The sequence below is a fragment of the Haemaphysalis longicornis genome, unplaced genomic scaffold (assembly GCF_048455015.1).
Source record: "Haemaphysalis longicornis isolate Haplotype H1 unplaced genomic scaffold, Haemaphysalis longicornis Haplotype H1 scaffold_1, whole genome shotgun sequence".
NCBI lineage: Eukaryota > Metazoa > Arthropoda > Arachnida > Ixodida > Ixodidae > Haemaphysalis > Haemaphysalis longicornis.
In genome coordinates this window covers 384,193,856-384,213,319 of record NW_027526203.1, presented here as the reverse complement: position 1 = coordinate 384,213,319, position 19,464 = coordinate 384,193,856, and the positions used below count along the sequence as shown (strand labels likewise).

The 19,464-nt window shown below is 43.2% G+C and overlaps 1 protein-coding gene across 1 annotated transcript in view; it reads left to right on the top strand.

The window, feature by feature from the left end:
• The window catches only part of LOC144155221 (palmitoyltransferase ZDHHC11), a 47,559-nt gene that overhangs the window by 21,572 nt on the left and 6,523 nt on the right, over window positions 1–19,464 (top strand). Inside the window, exons 10-12 of the mRNA XM_077686545.1 lie at window positions 1,202–1,287; window positions 3,129–3,255; window positions 12,483–12,579. Of these exons, the coding sequence (XP_077542671.1) occupies window positions 1,202–1,287; window positions 3,129–3,255; window positions 12,483–12,579 (310 nt within the window). The remainder of the gene's footprint in view (window positions 1–1,201; window positions 1,288–3,128; window positions 3,256–12,482; window positions 12,580–19,464) is intronic.

Here is a 19,464-nt window from a genome sequence, read left to right as displayed (position 1 = left end):
AACTCTCAATGCAAGCACTCGTATAGAGCATATGTTCAGAACGTTTCCTTCCTTCCTTTGTTCTTCAACCTGAGCAGACTGTGCTGCACCATTAGGTAGCTTTAACTCAGTTGTGTGACTGCATGTATGCGAGTGTGAATGGAGACCAGATGTCAGGGTAACCTGGCTTACCAACAAGTACCGGAGGCCTTGGGAGCCATAACACGTGATGAAGCTGCAAGTGCTTGCTTTTAGGCTGGCGTTTTCTTGAAAGTAAAAGTTTAACTTCATTGAAGTGCAAATTCTGCTTATGGCAATTTTTGTTTTAAAGATATAATAGTATTTTTGAAATCCACATGGTGTTCATGTGGGGGCCTCTTGACTCGGATTTTAATATTACTTATACTGACTTGCAACCATGGTTGAAAAAATATTTTGGATCTGAAACTATATTATTGACGTGGGCTGTAAAAGGACCTGGTTGTAAAAGGAGCAGGGCTCAACAAAGGGCGCTTGGAGAGTCAGTGCCTTATGGGGCCTAATGCAAATGGTTCTACTTCACTATTGGAAAGGCAGGACCTGAATGCTGGAAGCTCATTTATCGCCATTTTTGAGCACGTAACAAGGCTGGTTGTTTTGGCCTTGTCCCATTTGCGTTTGCGAACATCGGCCTGCACTTCTCCGCTACACTATCGTTCATTCTCCTGCCTTCACTCGCTCTTGCAGAAGCTACGGAGTACCGCGCAGAAATTTCTTTTGGTCGAATGTCTTAGTGCTAGCACACTAACAGAGTGGATGTATGCTCATGGCAATGTTACCGTTTTGCTTTGTTCGTACTAAAAGGGTGTGGAACAACTGCCATTGCTCCAAACAGCCTCATCTGCGTGTTTTATTTGCGTGCGACGTGCTTGAAGCTGTTGGCATGGACAACACATTATTATACCTCCTTGCAGACAAACGTAGCCCTCAGATGCACACATGAGAAATGCCGGCTCCCTAAGTGCGTGGAGGCAAAATCCTTGACTGCAAGCCTATTATGTGCAGTTCGTGCCTGCAGGTACAGACACTGTGCCTATGAAGTATGCACGCACACTTCCCACCATTCTTATGAGGGACAGGCGGCTGCAGTGTGAGCCATCTTTCGAGCTGTTATGGACTTGTTGGGTCCTGCAAAGGTGTGATATGCTTAGTTGGTGCATCTTGTAAGACTCTGGTTTTGCAGGTCAACCAAGTTTCACCAGTGCAACAAAAGTCTTCTGAAGTTCCAAAAAGTGACATTCTTGGTGTTGCTGGAAAAGGCAGTGTCAGGTATGTTGCATTATGGTGGCACTTCATGCTTTTGCCATGCCACATTTATGGTTTATACGAGACATGGCGTGAAATATGACTTTTACACAACTGGTATCAGTTGCATGAGGACGCAGGGAGCATGTGTGGGAATCTGTGGTTTAAACTTTATGCTTCTCTTTGTTACTTTTAATGCTTTTAAATTCTAGCAAGTTGAACTCATTTAATTTTTTCAAGACTCCTTACAGTCAGGTGCATTCTCTTTCTAACAATTAGCATTGCATTAGTGTGTCCATTCACTAACGATTGCGTACACCATGTGGATACACAGGTCTGTCTTTGTTACTTTGCTAGCCCAGTTGTGAAGAGCTCTTGCTTAGCGCATGGCTTGTGCTAAGTTTTTCAGAGTTCTTGCATAGTTACCATATACGCATATATAAAACGCCTGTGTGTATTGCAATGCCCTCTTAGCTAAGCCACACAGAAGCCTGGTCAGTAACACATGGCGGCTGATGTCTATCACTGACATCTTGAAACAGTTTAAGCACTTTGCATCGATGGCAGTACTCCTACTTTTTGCAGGCATTTTTGTGTCAAATTACAGCAATCAGAACAAAGGTGCAATCTTTTCCCTCCTACGTGCTGTTTCTTTTTTCTATTCGGTCGCTTACAATTCTTAATTCTGCACTGATTATAATGCATTTATACATGCAGGGCATCTGCATGTGTGCCGAACACGGTACTACATTTTTTTAACTAGGACTAGCCTTTCAGGAGGTTGTACAAACTTCTTTGAGTGCTTTGGAAGGTGGTAAGGTGCGAGTGCATACTGTTTAAAATTGTGATAGCCTAGGTAGACTTAAAAGAGGAGCAGTTTCACTTGGGCTCTGGACTGTTTTTTATACCTGTCTCTTTTTTTTCGTGTGCAGGTATTCATTTCATAATCATCTTGCCCAACCTTTGGTGGGCTAGCAGGCGCATCATATAGAGGCACACTGCCCATCCATTTAGCCTTGCATGCCACTGGATGGTCTTTTTGTCTCTGTTGTGCAAATAAGTTGTCATTATTTTAACTCAGCAAAGACAAAACTAAAATGGCGATGCACATTTTTAATGGGGCAGTTTCAATACCATGCGGCAGGACACACAGTGCACGACGCATACATCATACTGTGTTGCTGCCCTGGGCCAGAAAACTATAACATTCCACTTTTTTCCCGTCATCATGCCAGAAATTTTTCAGCACTATTTTGCTCAGCTACTGTGGTGATGTTTTACCACTTTCAGCTTAATGTTTCCATATACAGTTACCCCCGCAGCTTTGTAGCTACAAACTGAACTTCTTACAACAGCTCCCAGTGAAGGTGTACCTTGGGAAGGGGGACTGGAGCATGCTTCACACGTCATAATCACCATTTATTCATTTGTGGATTTCCCATGCACTTCAAGTTGCATCTCCATAGTTATTGAAAAGTGACCACCACACGACTGTTCATTATTTTGGCGGTCGCAATGGTTGACTGAGATTATTTATACAACTCGTATATAATCGGTGTATAAATCTAGGTTTGGAATCTTACATCCACATTGCCACTTGTGTTTTCAAATAGCACCAAGAAAAAAAAAATAGAAGGCACATGTGAGTTGGCAACCAATCACATATTGGTCTATATTTAATCTTGCCTCGCAGCATATTGCAGTCAGCTGGGAATGGTTTTTGGTTTGCTCGCTTTTTCCTGGTTGGCCTCCGTTTGTGTAGAAGAGCTGCTTAGATTGCTTTGCACATAAATTAACGAGTGCCTACAATTAAAAGGTGTTGTTCTTCAATATATATGCTGCTATATTGCCTTTCCTGAAATTAGGATTGACGTCCCCAATGGCCACGAGAAGATGACCCGTAGTAGCTCCATGCGCTCAGCGGAAGCACACAGCAACAGCCCAACCCGGCAGCGCTACATCCTCAGAGAGATTCACAAGTCAAGACTTAAGGTGAGCCATTGTTAATACTGTGCGCTGCAGTGACAGTGTTTGGGCCAACTTGTGCCCAGCTATGCAAACGAGCACCGAATGTGGCAAACTTAATTGTATTTTTTGAAAGGCTATCAGCTTCTGGGAGGCTAGTACTCCACGTATACCTTTTCTTACAAAGTGTACTCCTGTGAGGATACGGTACACTTAAAAATGCAGTTTGTGGGCACTTTTAAAGTGTAGCTCATAAAAAAAAAGAATTTTTGTCAGCTGACTTATTAGTGAAGGGTTAGAAGCCACGAACGTTGGCCGTCGGAGTTTTGGTCAAGCTCCAACGGACGGGCTTTCTGTCTATTTATCAGGCAGGGGGCTCTGGAATCTTTCTAGGTATGAGGGTAACCTCAGTGGACTTAATACTCCTACCCTCGTTCATACTATGCTGTATGGTATTTTTCAAATCTCCCTTTTCAAGTGATCAGGCCCCTAAAAGGGCCCGCACCGAAGCAATTTTAAAACCCCTATCCAACCTTGTCTTCACAAACCCTGGAAACTTTTCCCATTTCTTAGTCATGCAGACTGTCGACAAAGCAACCTCACTAACTTCGAAATCTGTTTTCCTAATCGCCAAGTTTATTGAAAGTGTGGTCGAAAAAAAATATGACGCAAAGAAACTTGCATCTGGTGACATGCTCATTGAAGTTAGAAGTAAGGAACAGTCTACTAACCTTCTCAAGCAATAATAGGTGACCTACAAATCACTGTAACATCTCACCAAACCCTCAACAGCTGCCAAGGTGTCATCTCAGAAACTGAACTGATAAATGAAACTGAAGCGGATATTCTTGAAGGCTCGCGTGAGCAAGGCGTGACTGCGGTAAGACGCATCACAATAAGACGGAATGGAAATGAAATCAAAACTAAACATACCACCTTGACTTTTGATCGTAGTACGCTCCCAGAACCAGTCAAAGCAGGCTTCCTTCATTGTCAGATAAGACAGTACATCCCAAACCCGCAACGTTGCTTCAAAAGTCAAAGGTATGAGTATAGTATCTGTACGCGCGCGCACACATATTTTCGCACAGTGAGGCAAAAAATTGCATTTTAAGAAAACTGGTTGGTCTGCCATGCTTTTCATGTACCTATACTTCCGACGGCGGTTAAGCATTAACATGAGATCATTAGCAGTGCTAGAAGTCGAAAACTGTCCGGCGTCAGCGTCAGCCTCCACCTGCAAAGCGTGGCAGGGGGTATTTAGAGCCATTTCATTCTCCCTACCTTCCACATGCTAACAGACCGTCTAGAAGGAAGGAACGGCTACAATGACTCACTGAATATAGGGAAACACTGACGATTTAAACTTGCTAATGACACTTCAGGGACAGGTGACAATGAGTGGGTTCTAGTAAAGGTAGTAGCTTAGTGAATTCACAAGCAGTAGCGTAACGCCCTGCATTTCCACAAAAATGCAGATTTGGCGAAAGTAACACCTGTAATTGTTATAATAGCGTAAACGGAGATAATTGGTGGGACAGAATTTTGAAGAAACAAAAATAAAAAATAGAAACAAAATTTTCACAAAAATGATCTGACGAAATCAAAAATATGGGCTTATACGTTTCCCCCAAGACTGATGAATAAACGGAAAACTTCCGCGAAAGAACGTTGGAAATACCTATAAAAATAGTGTATTAAAGTCAAAAAAGAACTTTATTAGCAAAGTAAACACACTTCATTGCTATACTGGTATATATGTGTATATATGTTTACATCATTGGTGAAAAGAAACAAAAGAAAGCTTAAAAAAATTAAATATTCCAATGGTTTTCGCTACTCATAGTCATATTTGGCTGCAAAGAACTCACTGTCTACACATACAGCATTTAGAATTAGTAGCTAATTCTCTGAATTTCTGCAGATCTTTTTCTTTCAATTTTGTTGCTTCCTACCTCATATATACAGTGAAACCCCGTTAATTCGGATTTCACGGGACCGAAGAGATTGCACGAACTAACCGAGTGTCCAAATTATCGCGAGTACGGTCATAACACCTAAATAATGCTTTCAGTATCACCAAACCTTTATTTTTTTTTTAAAGTTAGTCACTGTCGTTTGGTGACAACACGAAAGTGTTCGGCACAAAAGACATTAAAAAAAAAAAACAATTTCATGGTCACCTGGTTTGTCGGCTAGATGATGGCCACAGCGATGGGTACGCTGCCTTTCACTTGGTTGTCAACCGGTGCCATGTGTTTTTTTGTGTGTGCCTCTGAGATGTACGCAAGCTCATTCGTATCCTATTCTGATCTCGAAAATTTTTAGATGCTCCTTTGATTTCTGCTGCGAATCAGAATTAGATGAACGCGGCCGTGGAAGGATGCCCTGCTCTTTCCTCACCTGAACTCGGCGGGGAGCCCACATTAACCAAATTACAGCTGAATCTGTTTTCAGCCATAGAACAACACAGAATTTGGACGGTACCAGACGGCGTATCCGAATCGCCCAAAATTCCAAATTAATGGGGAGGTAAGCTCGAACAAAGTGTGGCTGTTTGACCTCTTCAATTTGCTTGAACATTTTTATATTATTCCCTGCTATGTTCAGATTCACCAATATTTTCCCTAGGAAAAATTTCGTCTTTATGTAAAAAAATTTGGAACGCGTCAAGGTGGACTCCCACCGCTACCTTCCCGTGCGCCTCTGACAAATTTTGCGACGTCATTCTACAAAAATATTCATAGCAGGCAATTCTTAAGGGGGGGTGCGGCTTTCAACTTTGGAAAAATGACCAAAACATTGTTTTTTTGGAAGCCACATATTCGGCTTCTATGTTTCCTATTCTGTGCGTCTGCAAAGTTTTTCCGCTGAAAATCGTCGCAAAGTTGAATAAAAAAATACTTTTGCCAGGCGCGGTTACAAAATATCAGCACAAAAGGGCGAAAAAACGGCAATTTTCGGAGCGTTGTATCTCCGCAACAATGCCACCGGGCGCGGCCATTTTGATATCGTTAGATCGGCCGAGCAATTGTCTTCCCGGTTCCACTCGTCTCTTTTTATCTTCGTTCATTCACGCACAAACGAAGCTAGAAATAGACGCTGAAGCCGCTATTGGCCCTCCGGTTGGGGCACGCTAAAACGACCCTCCTGATTGGGTGTCGCGACGGCATCGCAAGATGGCGGCCGCGAACTCCGTACTGCGTGTTTTGAGTTTAGTTTCGCTGCTTCGCTCAGCCAAGTTTCTGTTCAGTCTGTGGTATTCAACACGGAATTATCGCGATGGGAATGCCTGAGATCACGAGCCAGATTACGGGAAGAATGTGCGGCTCGAAAGGCAGAGGTCATCGAACGCTTCGTGGTGGGCCTGACTCTACCGTCGCCAGACCCCGAAAAGTGACACGCGATGTGCGCGCTTGCGATAGCGGTTCGCGAAGTGAACTTTTAGTCGGAGTTGCGATGTTTACACGCTTAGTTATTGCTGTTTGACTGTAGGCTCGCCAGCCTTGGGAAAGAAACGGTCGACGCGTCAAACGCTGCGGCGCACCCGGCATACCCGCATTTAAGCATCACATGACTGCACAACCGGTTACGATAGAACGCCGGTAGTTGTAATTAGTGCCTGCGACATTAGATTTATTCTTAAAAGCGACCTGACTAGCCATATCAGGGATAATCAAAGTACGATATGTCGCGGTAAGCGTGCGCTACGATGCGCGCAAGCCATATCGCCTTTCTTGCGCAACGTTTCCTGTGCACTTCTTATAATCATGCAAACAGGTTTGAGTTAGGAATATAGGAATAAAATATGTTCTCTGCGTTAAAAATTTACCTTTCTGTCGCAGCATTTTAAGAGTGAATTTTTTAGGGAAATTATTGATACCGATGCATACATCTATGGCTTAGGGCATACTGGCTGTGCTGCGAGAAATATTGGATGCCTTGAATGTCAAAAGTAGTAAAAAAATGCTCTTGCATTGAAGTTGGAGTTGTGCAGACTATTATACCAAGCTTCAAAGTAGCTCATTTGCATCCTTGTGGTATGCAAACTTTTGGCAATGAACACCTTCACGTATGAGTAGTACTAAGTTGCTGCTCCAGGCATGATTATAAAACATAAAATAAGCCAAGAGTCATTTTCAAATTTAAGTAAAAAAAAAAGAGTGCTTCACTTGTTGCCATGGTGACAACACTGCAAAGGGAAATTGTCCAGTGTGATATAGCCAACCAGCTAACCTACTTTCCATTGAAAGCCCATTGAAAACTATCTCCCCCTCCATTTGGTCTGCAAACTTTGCTGTGTACTATTCATGGAGGAGCTGAAAATGATATTTTCTGGAAAGAGAAAGGCTGTAAAAGGCACTCCAATTTCAAGGGAAGGCCTTCCAAAAGCCCCCCCTATTCATAAGGACACGAAAGGCTACAACCCTGACGACTTTTGATAAGTGAAACCTATGTTGCAACTTCGGAAGCCGTTTTCTCAAAACAGTTTTTTTTGCCACCTCTGTCGCTTGTACCAGGGATTTCTTTGTGACCGCTGGGTCTGTTTTGATTCCGTTTTTTGCGTTATATTCCTTGATGAACAGTTCAGGTCGTGACACTCTTGGTTTTCCAGATTTGCTTTTGTAATTTTTTTAATCAACTAGTCGTTCACAGTCGACATGCCCTTTGTACATTAACCTCTAAAAATCTGAAAACTAAAAAACATTGTTTTGTAACAAAAAAAAATTCTAAGACTGTCACGACCTCATCCATTCATTTAGGAATGCAAAGCACTTTGAACAAGTTTTCTGTCATGCTTTATAAGCCGCTCAAGCTCGGTACAAGCAGAACAGAAAGAAAAATTAATAAATAAAAAAGTTTTCAAAATATTACTTTGAAATTTTTATGCTGTTATCACAAGCATTTTCAGTTGCTGTGCCAATTTTCATCGAAATCGACAAAGAAATAAAAAAGTTGATTTTGAAAGCCACGTCCCTCCTTAAATTTTATGCTCAATTTATGCCTGGTGCACACTTCTCCTAGAAGGTTTTGTTGCTGGAAAAGATATACATTTTTTGCAATTAAATGTCAATATCTTCTAAAAGCCCCATTTTTTTCGATTTTTGAGCCTAAATTGTACAAAAAGTGTTTAAGTGCTGCTCACCTTTATAAACAAGTGCTGCTCACCTTTATATTGTATAAAACTCGGATAAGATACAACAGGCACGGAAGTTTGAAGAAAAGTTTGAAAAACACAAAGTTCAGACACTAATATAAAAAAAAATGCAGCTGCAATTCTTTTGAAATTATCCAGAGATGTAGGCCTTTATATGTGCTTTCATTATCGTCAAAAACATGTTGCATGATGTTGTTTCTGGAGCATGTACAGTGTGAGAGAGGAACCCTATTCGCCCATCTCTGCACAATGTACTGTAGTGTTATGGACTTCCCTCAAATTTGTATAAATTAAAATTATATATGCTTTGTATAAAAGTCAAATGATCCCTCCACGGATGCAATAACTGAGAATGAAACAGAAAAAATGGCATTTTTAATGCCTTTTTTGGCACTATATCAACCAATCTACGTCTACTTGAAGGTGTACAGATTGGGTAAAAGACGACAAAACTCTTACGTTCAGCGCCAGATTAAAAAAAAACGCTTTTTCAAGTTTTGTGAAACTTTCCCAAGCTGTTGACTGTTAAATTTAATTTGGTTAGAAGTAAAAACACCTTGCATTATATTAAAAAAAGCAAAAATATAGCGCCCCTTTACTACAAAGGCGGAAGCTCTAGAACGTACTCTTAAAATTCGCACATCAAGGGAACGTTGTTCTTCAGGTTTAGTTCTTCGAGCTTCCTGTGGATTTCTTAAAGCACTGACAATCTTCCTTTTGATATGCTATTTTGACTTTCCGCTCATTCATATCGCCAACACACTGGATCCGTGCCCACCGCTGTCCGAAATGCTAGGTTTATATCGAATATATCCAAATCCTAAGGACGCAGATATGGCTGTTTCCTGTCTGAGCACCCTGCGAGGAGCACGGCTGACAGGGATCCATGCTTGCACTGTACACACTTTAGTATCGATATAATGCAAGGTGTTTATATTTCTAACAAATTGGGAAAGTTTCACAAAAAACGAGAGTGCTTTTTTAAATCTGTGGTGGAACCTAAGAGTTTTGTCATCTTTTACCCAATATGTATACTTTACATTAGTAAAAGATTGGTTTTTTGTGGTTTGAATGTGCACATTAAAGAGGGCATTTTTCAGTTCCATTTTCAGTTCTATTCGTTGAGGGAATCATTTGCCTTGTAAAAAATATATACTTTATACAAATTTGAGGGAAGTCGCTATCACTACAGTTCGTCTTGGAGAGCCAGGCAGATAGGGCTCTTCTCTCGTGCTGTACACGCTCCAGGAACAAAATAATGCAGCATGTTTTTGTGATAATGAAAGAACATGTAAGGCCCTACATCGGGTGAGGATTTTGAAAAAACCGATAAAAAAAAACCGAAAAATGCGGGTATGTGCTACTCTGGAGGTACGCACTACTTTTCTAGAATACCCACAGCAACTCTTGGAAGTGCACTCCGTAGTACTAACGTTTGAGTTTGGGGTGTACGGCGCGAATCGGTATCTGGTGCTTGGCGTTCGCTTCGACCATTTCGAAATGGAGCAATCGGTTAGACGCGAGAGACCCAGGTTCTATTCTGGCCACTTCACCCACGATCATTGATCACCATCGTCAGAGAAAGTTGGCTTTCCTGCACGACGTATTGGCATACAACGGCATTAGTGGGGACTCTAAAGCTTAGCTTCAAAAGTGGGCTCTGTGCCGAATATGACATTTTATTGCGAAAAATTTATATTCTTGTCAGCGACAAAACTTTTTTGAAGTGTAAACCAGGCTTAAATTCAGCATAAATATACGAATTGCCCCTAATGAATATTTTCGTAGATAGATGTCACTAAATTTGACCGAGGTGCACAGGCAGGTAGCGGCGGGGGTCCACCTTGTCGAGTTTCAATTTTTTTACATTGAGAGAAAATTCTTCCCAGGGAAAAAATTGGTGTCTGAGCATTAGAATAATCAGGGAATGATATAAATAATTTCAAGCAAATTTGAAAGGTCGACCAGGCACCATTTGTTCGTTCTTACCTGAAATTCCTGGGGGGGTCAAATTAACCAAAATTTCCGGATTGGTCGAGAGGGCGAGCGCCGCGAAATTTCCAAATATCAAGAACCCCAAAAATATCAAGGTCTGTGCGATCCACCTTAACCAGCCTGCTAATTCGTCTAATCCAAATTATTGAATACACCAGTAATCCAAGTTATTGAATATACCAATCCCACTAATTCACATTAGCTCACCCAGTCATCTCACTAATCGACCACAGATACCCGCTAATCCTCATTAATTGTCTTTATAATGTTAAGGTTGAGCAAATTCAAGATGATAAAAAATGCTGTCGTATCTACTTTAAAAGTGGAGTTGAGAAGGCGCCAAAGTTTTTTTCCTTTTTTTTTTTCTTTTTTTCTTTTTAATTGCCGCATTCTCTTAGAGCAGTAAACAAGGGACACAATGTCCCTGCTCAAGAAGTCTCGGTGACATAGACGATCACGAGTACTTGTGTTTCACTGCTGTTTCTATATAACTGCCTATTCAAACGAGAATAAGTGGAAGATGTGGATTTATGGTTGATGATGTACCTGAGGGGCTTCACAAGGGGGCATGGGTGCATTAAAATTACAAACACATTAAAAACTTTACACAATATTAAACACCATGCACACAGGAACCATGAAGAATAAGCCATGATATGTTGCCTCGGAATATACCTACGTTTGACTTAACCTATTATAAATGCAAAAGAAAACTGGGGGATATGGGCAGTATATAAAGCAAACTGATAGTATATTCGAACAACTTTACTATAAATTCAGGGTAATAATAAGAAGACAACCTGATGGGTCGTGGAACTACACAGACTATGCTTAAAATTTGGTTGGGTTGTCAGGCGAGTAGTGAAAATATTTTCAGACACGAGTTAGAGCACCATAATTAGAAACCAGAAATTACAGTTTTGAAGCCCCAGAACCGGTTTGGAACGGTTCCTTTGATTCATTCCAGTTCGGGTTCAGCTCAAAAATGTTGGAAAAAATATGGGTTCGGGTCAGTTACGGTTCCGGGCAAAAATTTGGGTTCAATTCTGGTTCCGGTTCGACACCCTGGCTAGGGCATCTTTTTTGAGTGGCAAAAAAAAAAAAAATGCAATCATTCATTCAACGCAGCGTGCCCTCCCTGCTCTCCTGTAACTTAGACACTGGAAAAAAAAACACAGGCACCCTTTATTTCGCATGTTTCGTTTGCACTCATGGGATAACCACAACTGCCCTTGCTCCTGGTGCACCTCTGGGGATAGCGAGCCCCCGAGCACGCAGTAAGTTTCTATTAGGTTGATAATCAATCGTCTGCGGCATTGCGAACACGAGGTGGGGGGAAAAAAAGAAATCCAGCTTGCGTTCTTATTACACAGTCTCGCTGGCATAAGCCCAGCTTTTTTCCCCCCTGCCACATCCAGTCTTCTAGACACCAAGAAATGCAGACAGGCTCCCTCAAAACATAAACAGAGAGTAAGTTAAAGTCGCACTTGCGGGTTGTAAGACCGTGCAGCAGTGTCCAATGTGGAAAAAAAAGACTAAATAGAGATCGTGCCTATGTTTTTAAGAGGTGTTCATTTGAGTGAGGATAAGCAGTGAATGATTGAAAGATAGGTTGCGATGTGGTTGGATTTGCGCATGTTTTGTTTATAGCGCGGTACCGTTTATTGTATGGGTTTTCGCAGCTCCTGCGACATACGTTATAAATGGTCTACTCTGTAGTGCCTGCAATATGACAAGGAGACATGCCACTGTGGTTGTTGGCAACAAGTGAGTTGCCACCACTGCATAATGACAATGACAATGGGTAGCTATGGGGCATATTAGGTACCTACTCAGTCATAATGCACATGCAATTTTAAGACATATTTTCTCCCAAAAAAAGGGTCACATGTCGCCGTTCTTGGTGTTTGAGTGCGGACAACGAAGCAATTTGCTCGGGAAAATATTTTAAAGCAGCTCATTTACTGTTGTGACACCCTGTATATGCTGAAGCACACTTGCTCGAGTGCTGGTGAGGCACTTGCAAAGCTATCACTAGCCTCCTGCAAGGTTCGTCTTGAAATTTTTTGTTGGCCCACCGTGATGCGAGGCTTCCGTGCAGGTGTCCCGCAAGAACCGTGGCGGCAAGCTGACGGAGGTGCTGGAGCAGGGCAGCCACGCGGCCCCCGTGGTGGGCCTCGCCCACCAGCCACCGCCAGGTAGTGCTTCTTGGGGTCACCGAGCAGACGCTGTCAGGCTGTGAGCGTGCATGTCCCGCCACCACACTGCACCTGCCTTGGCTGCCTCGCAGGTACCAGCTTCTCACGCTTGGCCCTCGCACCCTCCCCCCCTCTTCCTTTGAGCTGAGAGCAGCAGCTGGAGACGGGCTTTCCTGCTGCTGTGTAGCTTCTAAGCCCAACCCTATGCTCCTTCAGCGACTCTATTGTTTCCCTCTAGCTCATGGGTTAGCGGGTTTCAGCCACATAGCCAAGCTTTGGATGTTTAGGCCACTGACTCTGCCAGATGTCAAGTACAACAAACAGCCAATTTTCTCTGTTTTATTGTTATTACATTTAAAAGTACCCTTTCAATTTTCTTTGAAAATTATGACTCTTAGAACGTCGTATGTTTTCTAATTTTTCCAGTAGTCATAGGGTTGGGCATAATTGTTGGCTAGAATTTTTTTTTTTTTTTTCTGTGATAGGTTGCACTATTTCTTGGTGCAGTCATGCAAGCCCTGCAATGTCGCTGCAGGATTGTTTTCTTTTCGCTTGCCAGCACTATTTTTGTACAACTTACTCTGCACTTCTGAAGCTGCACTGGGCTTTTTTTCTTTTTTTTAAAGCTTGTCAGCTAGAAATATCACGCAATTTTTATTACACCTTTTCATTTTTTTTAGCGTGATCGCTAGGCGTAGTAGTATGGTCTCGCTTTCCATGCTTGTTTTAAGGTGAAGTTCACGTACAAAGATTTGTTCTAATGCAACTTGTGCGTCGTACATTTTTGAGGAGTGTGTGGTCACTACTAAGAAAAATGTTGTCCTTTATCCACTAGGGAGGTCTTATTGTATTAATTCACAATTTCACAATTGTGACACCTAATTGTTAACAAAGTTTTACACAGATCCACTAGGGGCAATGAATCGATGAGGGCAGTGCCAGTTTGTGCAGGACCACCATGCTCTTGTCTATCGCTTCTCTATGGGAATGTAACAAGGGTGAGGACACGGAGTTAAGCCGTCTGTGCCAAGATTGGGCCCTCTCTTGCAGCTTTGTGGTTTTTTTCCAAGGGTGATGCCATTTGGCTGTGCACTACACGACAAACATGCTGCGAGTATTGCACATCCCTTTGCCGTGGTTTCATTCCAAGCCACATGTAACAATGTTGGACTACCTGGAATAATATATTGTTGATAGGTAATCAGCTTGTATTAGGAACTGGCATAGCCAGGATAAGGCGAGGGAGGCTTCAACCCATTCAGTAATATAGCAGCCAACAAAGCAGGTTTTAATATTTACTGGATCATAGTGAAGATCTGAAGTCTGTTGGCTTCACACCAAGCGGACTTGGCCTTTCTGTGAAATAACCTCCGTTGAATGTATTAAGAGTTCATGACGTAGAGTAGTCAGGTGATCTTCTGAAGAATGAAGTGCTGACAAGAAGTGCAGCACATAAAGAAATGAATGGAACTCTTATTCGCCGTCAAATGGCGGCAAAGGCCTCATTCCAGGCTCTCCAATGTAGGGGTGCACAGCTACACCTAGGTCGTGAGGCCCGTCGGTCCTTGGCCACTTGAGTTAACCAATCGGTCATTCCAAGAGACATGGGGGACGAGCCAGGAAGCTCAGGCAAGGGGCGAGCCTGTAGGCAGTCCCATACCCAGTCCCATACGCAGTGCAGGACACCCTGGTAGCCACCAGAATGTATGCACTGTGCTGCTACCTGTTTACTGAGGAACTTGTAGTCGATGCATCTTTCATATTTGCCTCGGATTCCGCGATTTTCTTTCAGTTTTTAGAACTAAAGCGTAGACCGCTTATAATGTATGTCGAGGGAGCCGTGAAAATCTGCACTAAAGGCGGTACCGCACTATAAACAAAACATGCGCGTATACAACTATATCGCAAGCTATCTTTTAATCATTCTTTGTTTACCATCACTCAAATGAGTGCCCCTTAAATATGGAGGTGCGGTCTTTATGTCGTCCTTTATTTATTTATATATTTTTTTTCACATCAGACAATGCTGCACCGTCTTAGTCTAAACCTAGAGCGGGACAGGGATTTGTGTTTATTAGCGCTTAGAAGAACGGATGCCGCAGAGAGACAAGCAGCCCGGCATAAGCTGGCAAGGCATCGTGATAAGTACGCAAGCTGATTTTTTTTTTTTTTTTTTTTTTCGTTCACACCTAGCGTTCGCGATGCCGAAGGCGGGTGCTTATCAGTCAGCATAATGTAGAAGTGGTGGAAACCTCTGGTGTCGCGGCTCCGCTTGCTACCTCCAGAGTTCTAATCGCAACAACTTACCGCCCAAGGGCGAGGGGGGGGAGGGGCTTGCTATCTTCAGAAGTGTGCCGAGAGCAAGGGCAGTTGTGGTTATCACGCGGGCGCAGACGGAACCCAGGAATTGAAGGATGCCTGTTTGGGCGGATGGATGAATCCACCTTTCTTCTTTCTTTTCTGCAACCCTAAAACGATGCCCAGCTGCATCGGTTGATCAGCGGACCCACCAAAAAAATGCATTATAAATGGTACTGTGCTTCGGGCAACCACGTTATAAGTGGCACGCTTATGCATTGATTGAGTCCTATGGGAGGCCTATTGGTAGCCAGAAAAACCCGTGTTATATCCGGTTCCACACTATAAGCGGTTATGTTACAAATGGTCTACACTTCAGTAACGTGGCGTGGCAGAATTGTAATAAGTGGCTTAGTTTTCCATAAGAAAAGTGCATGGCAGACGGGCACTGAACGGAAACTGGTAGAATCAACTTTTCAGTGCAACATGCACCAGAAGAGGTGCTCCAGGAAATTTTGCAAAAAGCAAGCCCTGAAGGGGTGAAACTACTGTTCATCAGGCACGCATTTTGCATAGTAATTGTATAAATCATAAGCACTAGTCTTTGTCCAACCAGATTAATGCACACAAGTAATGCATCGTTTATTCAGAATAACTACAAGGACTGATCAAAGATGCATGCTTTAGCAGTTCCTACCACCACATTTGCAAGTGTCCAAACTGGCTTTGCATGTGGTATTTGAAACCCTTAAGCCTGTTGACACACCAAGAAAACAATGGGAAATGTCAGGTGCCCTCATTTGCAGCTGTGAGGCTCACTGCACCATGGTTTCCGGCACGAGCAGTGGCAGACATGTCAGTGTGTAGAACATCAAGAACCTTTGTTAGAGCATTGTGACAGGGGGAAGTCACAATGTGCAGTAGCACGTGGCCGTGTTTCAAGTAAAACGCAGTGGTCTTGGGGCTTTAGCCGGTTGGAATCGGGCTTCACCAATCCTGAGGTTCAATCTCACACAGCATAGCTTCATGACCCATTGCATTGCAGCACACAGCTCACTTGTTTGCTATAGAATGGGTGTGTTAGCTGGACAATTCTTGTATCTGAATGTGTGACCCTTCGTTGTAACTGGATGCCTTGAACAGCACTTCGTCACTTGCTTTGCTTTGCTTCCACTCCTTGTGCTACTCAATATCGCTGAAATTGGAACCTTGCTCATTGCTTCATTATGTTGAAATTTTACTTAATGAAAAATTTATAACTAGCTTGCACAAACAATACCGCTTTACTTACTCATTGTAAGCTTTCACTCTCAACAAATTGAGGCAGTTATTTCCTGTGACAAAAGCAAGTAACAGTTGCACACACTAACTGAGCTGCTCCATGATTCCCTCTTGTTTTCTGCTACTTGTCCGCTAGAACTTTGTGGTGCGGAGCTCGCAGGCCCGCAAATGCCGTGCGACCTTTGCACCAATTAGAAGTCTGGAAACCCTGGTTCCTAGCAAGGGCTCCTGTTCTGCTGCCGACAGAAAAACTGCAGTCAAGCTTGCAGTACACAACTTCGTGCTGGTGAAAGGATTGCTGCTATGTGGCAGTGTTAACTCTTTCCTTACCGCGCCTATTCAAAATCGTTCAATTTGAACGATACTTTCGGAGCTCCTTTTCATAGCGTTCCAGGCGTTGCTCGAACAAGTAAAGCTGTTTGGAGTTAGATCAGAAAATGGCCTTTCAAAATCAGTTTTGTTTTTTGCAACAAAAATCTAATTTTTGACATGTGTTTGAATCACCTGAATGTGGAAAAGGGCCGTGGTCATCGCGCGTCACTGCTACCAACGAAGAATGTGTGCCATTCGTAATTATTCTGCATCAGCCTTTCTTTTTGAACCAGCAAACGACTTTCAATCGTCAGGTTTGCACTCTGACGGTAATAATCCCAGAAATCGGCTGAAAATGTCAAGCAGTGCCTGTTTGCAAAGCTACTTTATGATTTTAGGCAGTTTTATTGCCTTTGCGCATGTTGTTCTAAGTTGTGTGGTAGTTCTACTCTTACCCCAGGACCATTCGCAAACAGTTTACAACAGTTTTGGTTTCGTTTCTGCATCGCGAAATTCATATGTAGCGCTACTACGCAGTTACCCAACTTCAAGGCTACCTGCCATGGCGCCTTGAGCGTCTGCGACTGATCCTCGAACAAAGCATGCTGCTCCTGATTTCACTGAACCCTAACCCGATTTCAGCGATAAGAACTTCAGATGCAAGTCAAAAGATCACACCCAGTCGCCAGATATCTGTTCTGACGAGGACAGCGCTTCAAACCGGCCTTACACACTGCCAGCTGTTTGCCTTCTAGTTTTGTTTCCATACAAGGGTATCTCCGGGGGTCTAGTGTTGCTGCTTAGTGGAACTGTCTATTCGGATGGAGTCTCCGATAAGTTTTTGTACTGTTTCATTTCAAAATGTTAGGTGGTGCTGCAATGGAGGAGGCTTGTTGTGCTGATCTTTTTTATCGCGCAACAACTACTCGGCCAAAGTTTGCAGGGCACGATTCTAGCGCATCGCACCTCGTTCCTGCAAGCAAGGCTACAATTGCGAGTCAGAAGATGATAATAAAGCTCAACTTTATGTTTTGAGAGATAACTGACCGTGAACGTCAACAAGCATCAACCACGGAGTTCCGTTTTCAACTTCATGCATGTTTTTCCGCATCGCGTGCTTGTCCCAAATATTGTGCTGGCTGTAAATGCAAAGTCAGTCATTGACAAGATGTTTTTATGCTATGTGGGGGCAAATTGGTGCCTCTGATAATGTGAAACTGTCAGATTCCTTCCATGGAACCACCCAAAATTGCACATATTGAAGTGGAGGTTGGGCTTCACCGCATGACACGAGCACTGCATGTGCTAACATTTTTTTTTATATGTGAAAAACTGTTCCGCGCACGTCGACATTTTTTCTAGGGCGTGTTTTTGAATTGTTTCCCTACAAAATGTATATTCTAATTTCTTTCTACTACCGGTGGTTTGTTATATACAACTCCTTTTCTATCATTTTTTTCGACATTTTGGCAAAAATTTTGATTTTGATATTTTTTCGCAACTATGATATATGAAAACATTTTAAAAACTGGTGTTATGGAAAGGCCGTTAAATAATCTGGATTTTGTGTTCCTGTAATTAGTACCTAGCCTGAAAAATCGGTCAATTGTCCTCGGTAACGAAAGAGATGTTACTCTTTGCTCTCTTGTATATACAGTAGACTCCCGTTAAGACACAAACTCGAAGGGACCATGCAAACTTGTTTGTCTTATCAGAAGTTCGTTTTAACAGAAGACATGGCAGGTAGCTGTCCTTGCGAGGTAAACACAGAGTCAAGTCGCTGACTCCACGGCTGGTAGCTGTGGTGGTAGTGGTGCGGTAGGCGGCGGCGACGTGAGCTCACATGCTCCAGCAGAGGGACGGCATTGGTCAGGAGTTTCTCTGTTCCCAAATCTCTCTCTTGCAAGACCAGTGTGCGCATGACTGGTCGTGGTACTCCTTACTTTTTTAAATTTTTTGCTTTACGCCTAGCTCTGCGGGTAGGGGTTGGCGGAGGTGGCCGCTGTGTCCACGGGTCTTTCTTTCTTGCTTCTCTCGCTCTCTTGTTCGCGTGGAGAGACAGGTTCGCTTCGCGCCGCTTTCGCATTTTGTTTCTTTTCTTTCCTTTTCGCTTTTCCCTCGGTCATGTGAATGCCCTGTCAAGCGTCAGCGGTGGTGGTCAGTGTGAAAGTTTGTCTTAACAGGAGAGTACGTGTGCGGCGGTTCGTCTTAAGCGAATTTTTGTTTTCATTGAGTACGTGGAAAAACCAAACAAACATGCCCACACTGTGTGGCATATCTGAGAATTCCGCTTAATTTGAGTTTGTCTTAACGATAGTCTACTGCTATAGATTGGATTAATTATAGGGTTTAGCATGCCGACGCAACGCAGGCGATGAGGTGCGCCGTATTGGAGGGCTCCGGATTAATTTTGACCACTTGGGGATCTTTAATGTGCTCCAAAACCTCGTACACACGGGCGTTTTTGCTTTTCGCCTCCATCAGAAAAGCGGCCGCCGTGGCCGGGAATCGAACCCGCGACCTCGTGCTCAGCAGCGCAATGCCTTAGCCACTGAGCCACCGCAACGGGTGTGTACACATTTGTATTTTCATGTTGGGGACATGGCTCTAACACGTGTATATCACAGACAAAAGGGCGAGAAAGAATCCTTGAACTCCTTACATAGCAAAATAGGAAGGCAACGTGATAAAGCGGTGCAGGGAGATGAAAAAGCTATGTTGACGGTAAACACAGATCAGCTTGCAGACTGAACAAAAGGTAAGAAAACAACAGATACTGTAAGCTGCGTGCTCAGCCAAGCACTCCAGTACCTTTAGCCACTGCGCTGTCGGTAGCCTCTGATGATTGGTTTGCAGCAAGCCTAGCAGCCCTGCATTCATTGGGACACCATAATTTGTTCATACTAGCAATAATCTTGCCTCAGACACGCCGCATTGCAGGGGTGGAAGTGCTGCTCCATTTTCTCCACGCTGCTCCAATCTGCTTTTCTTGCT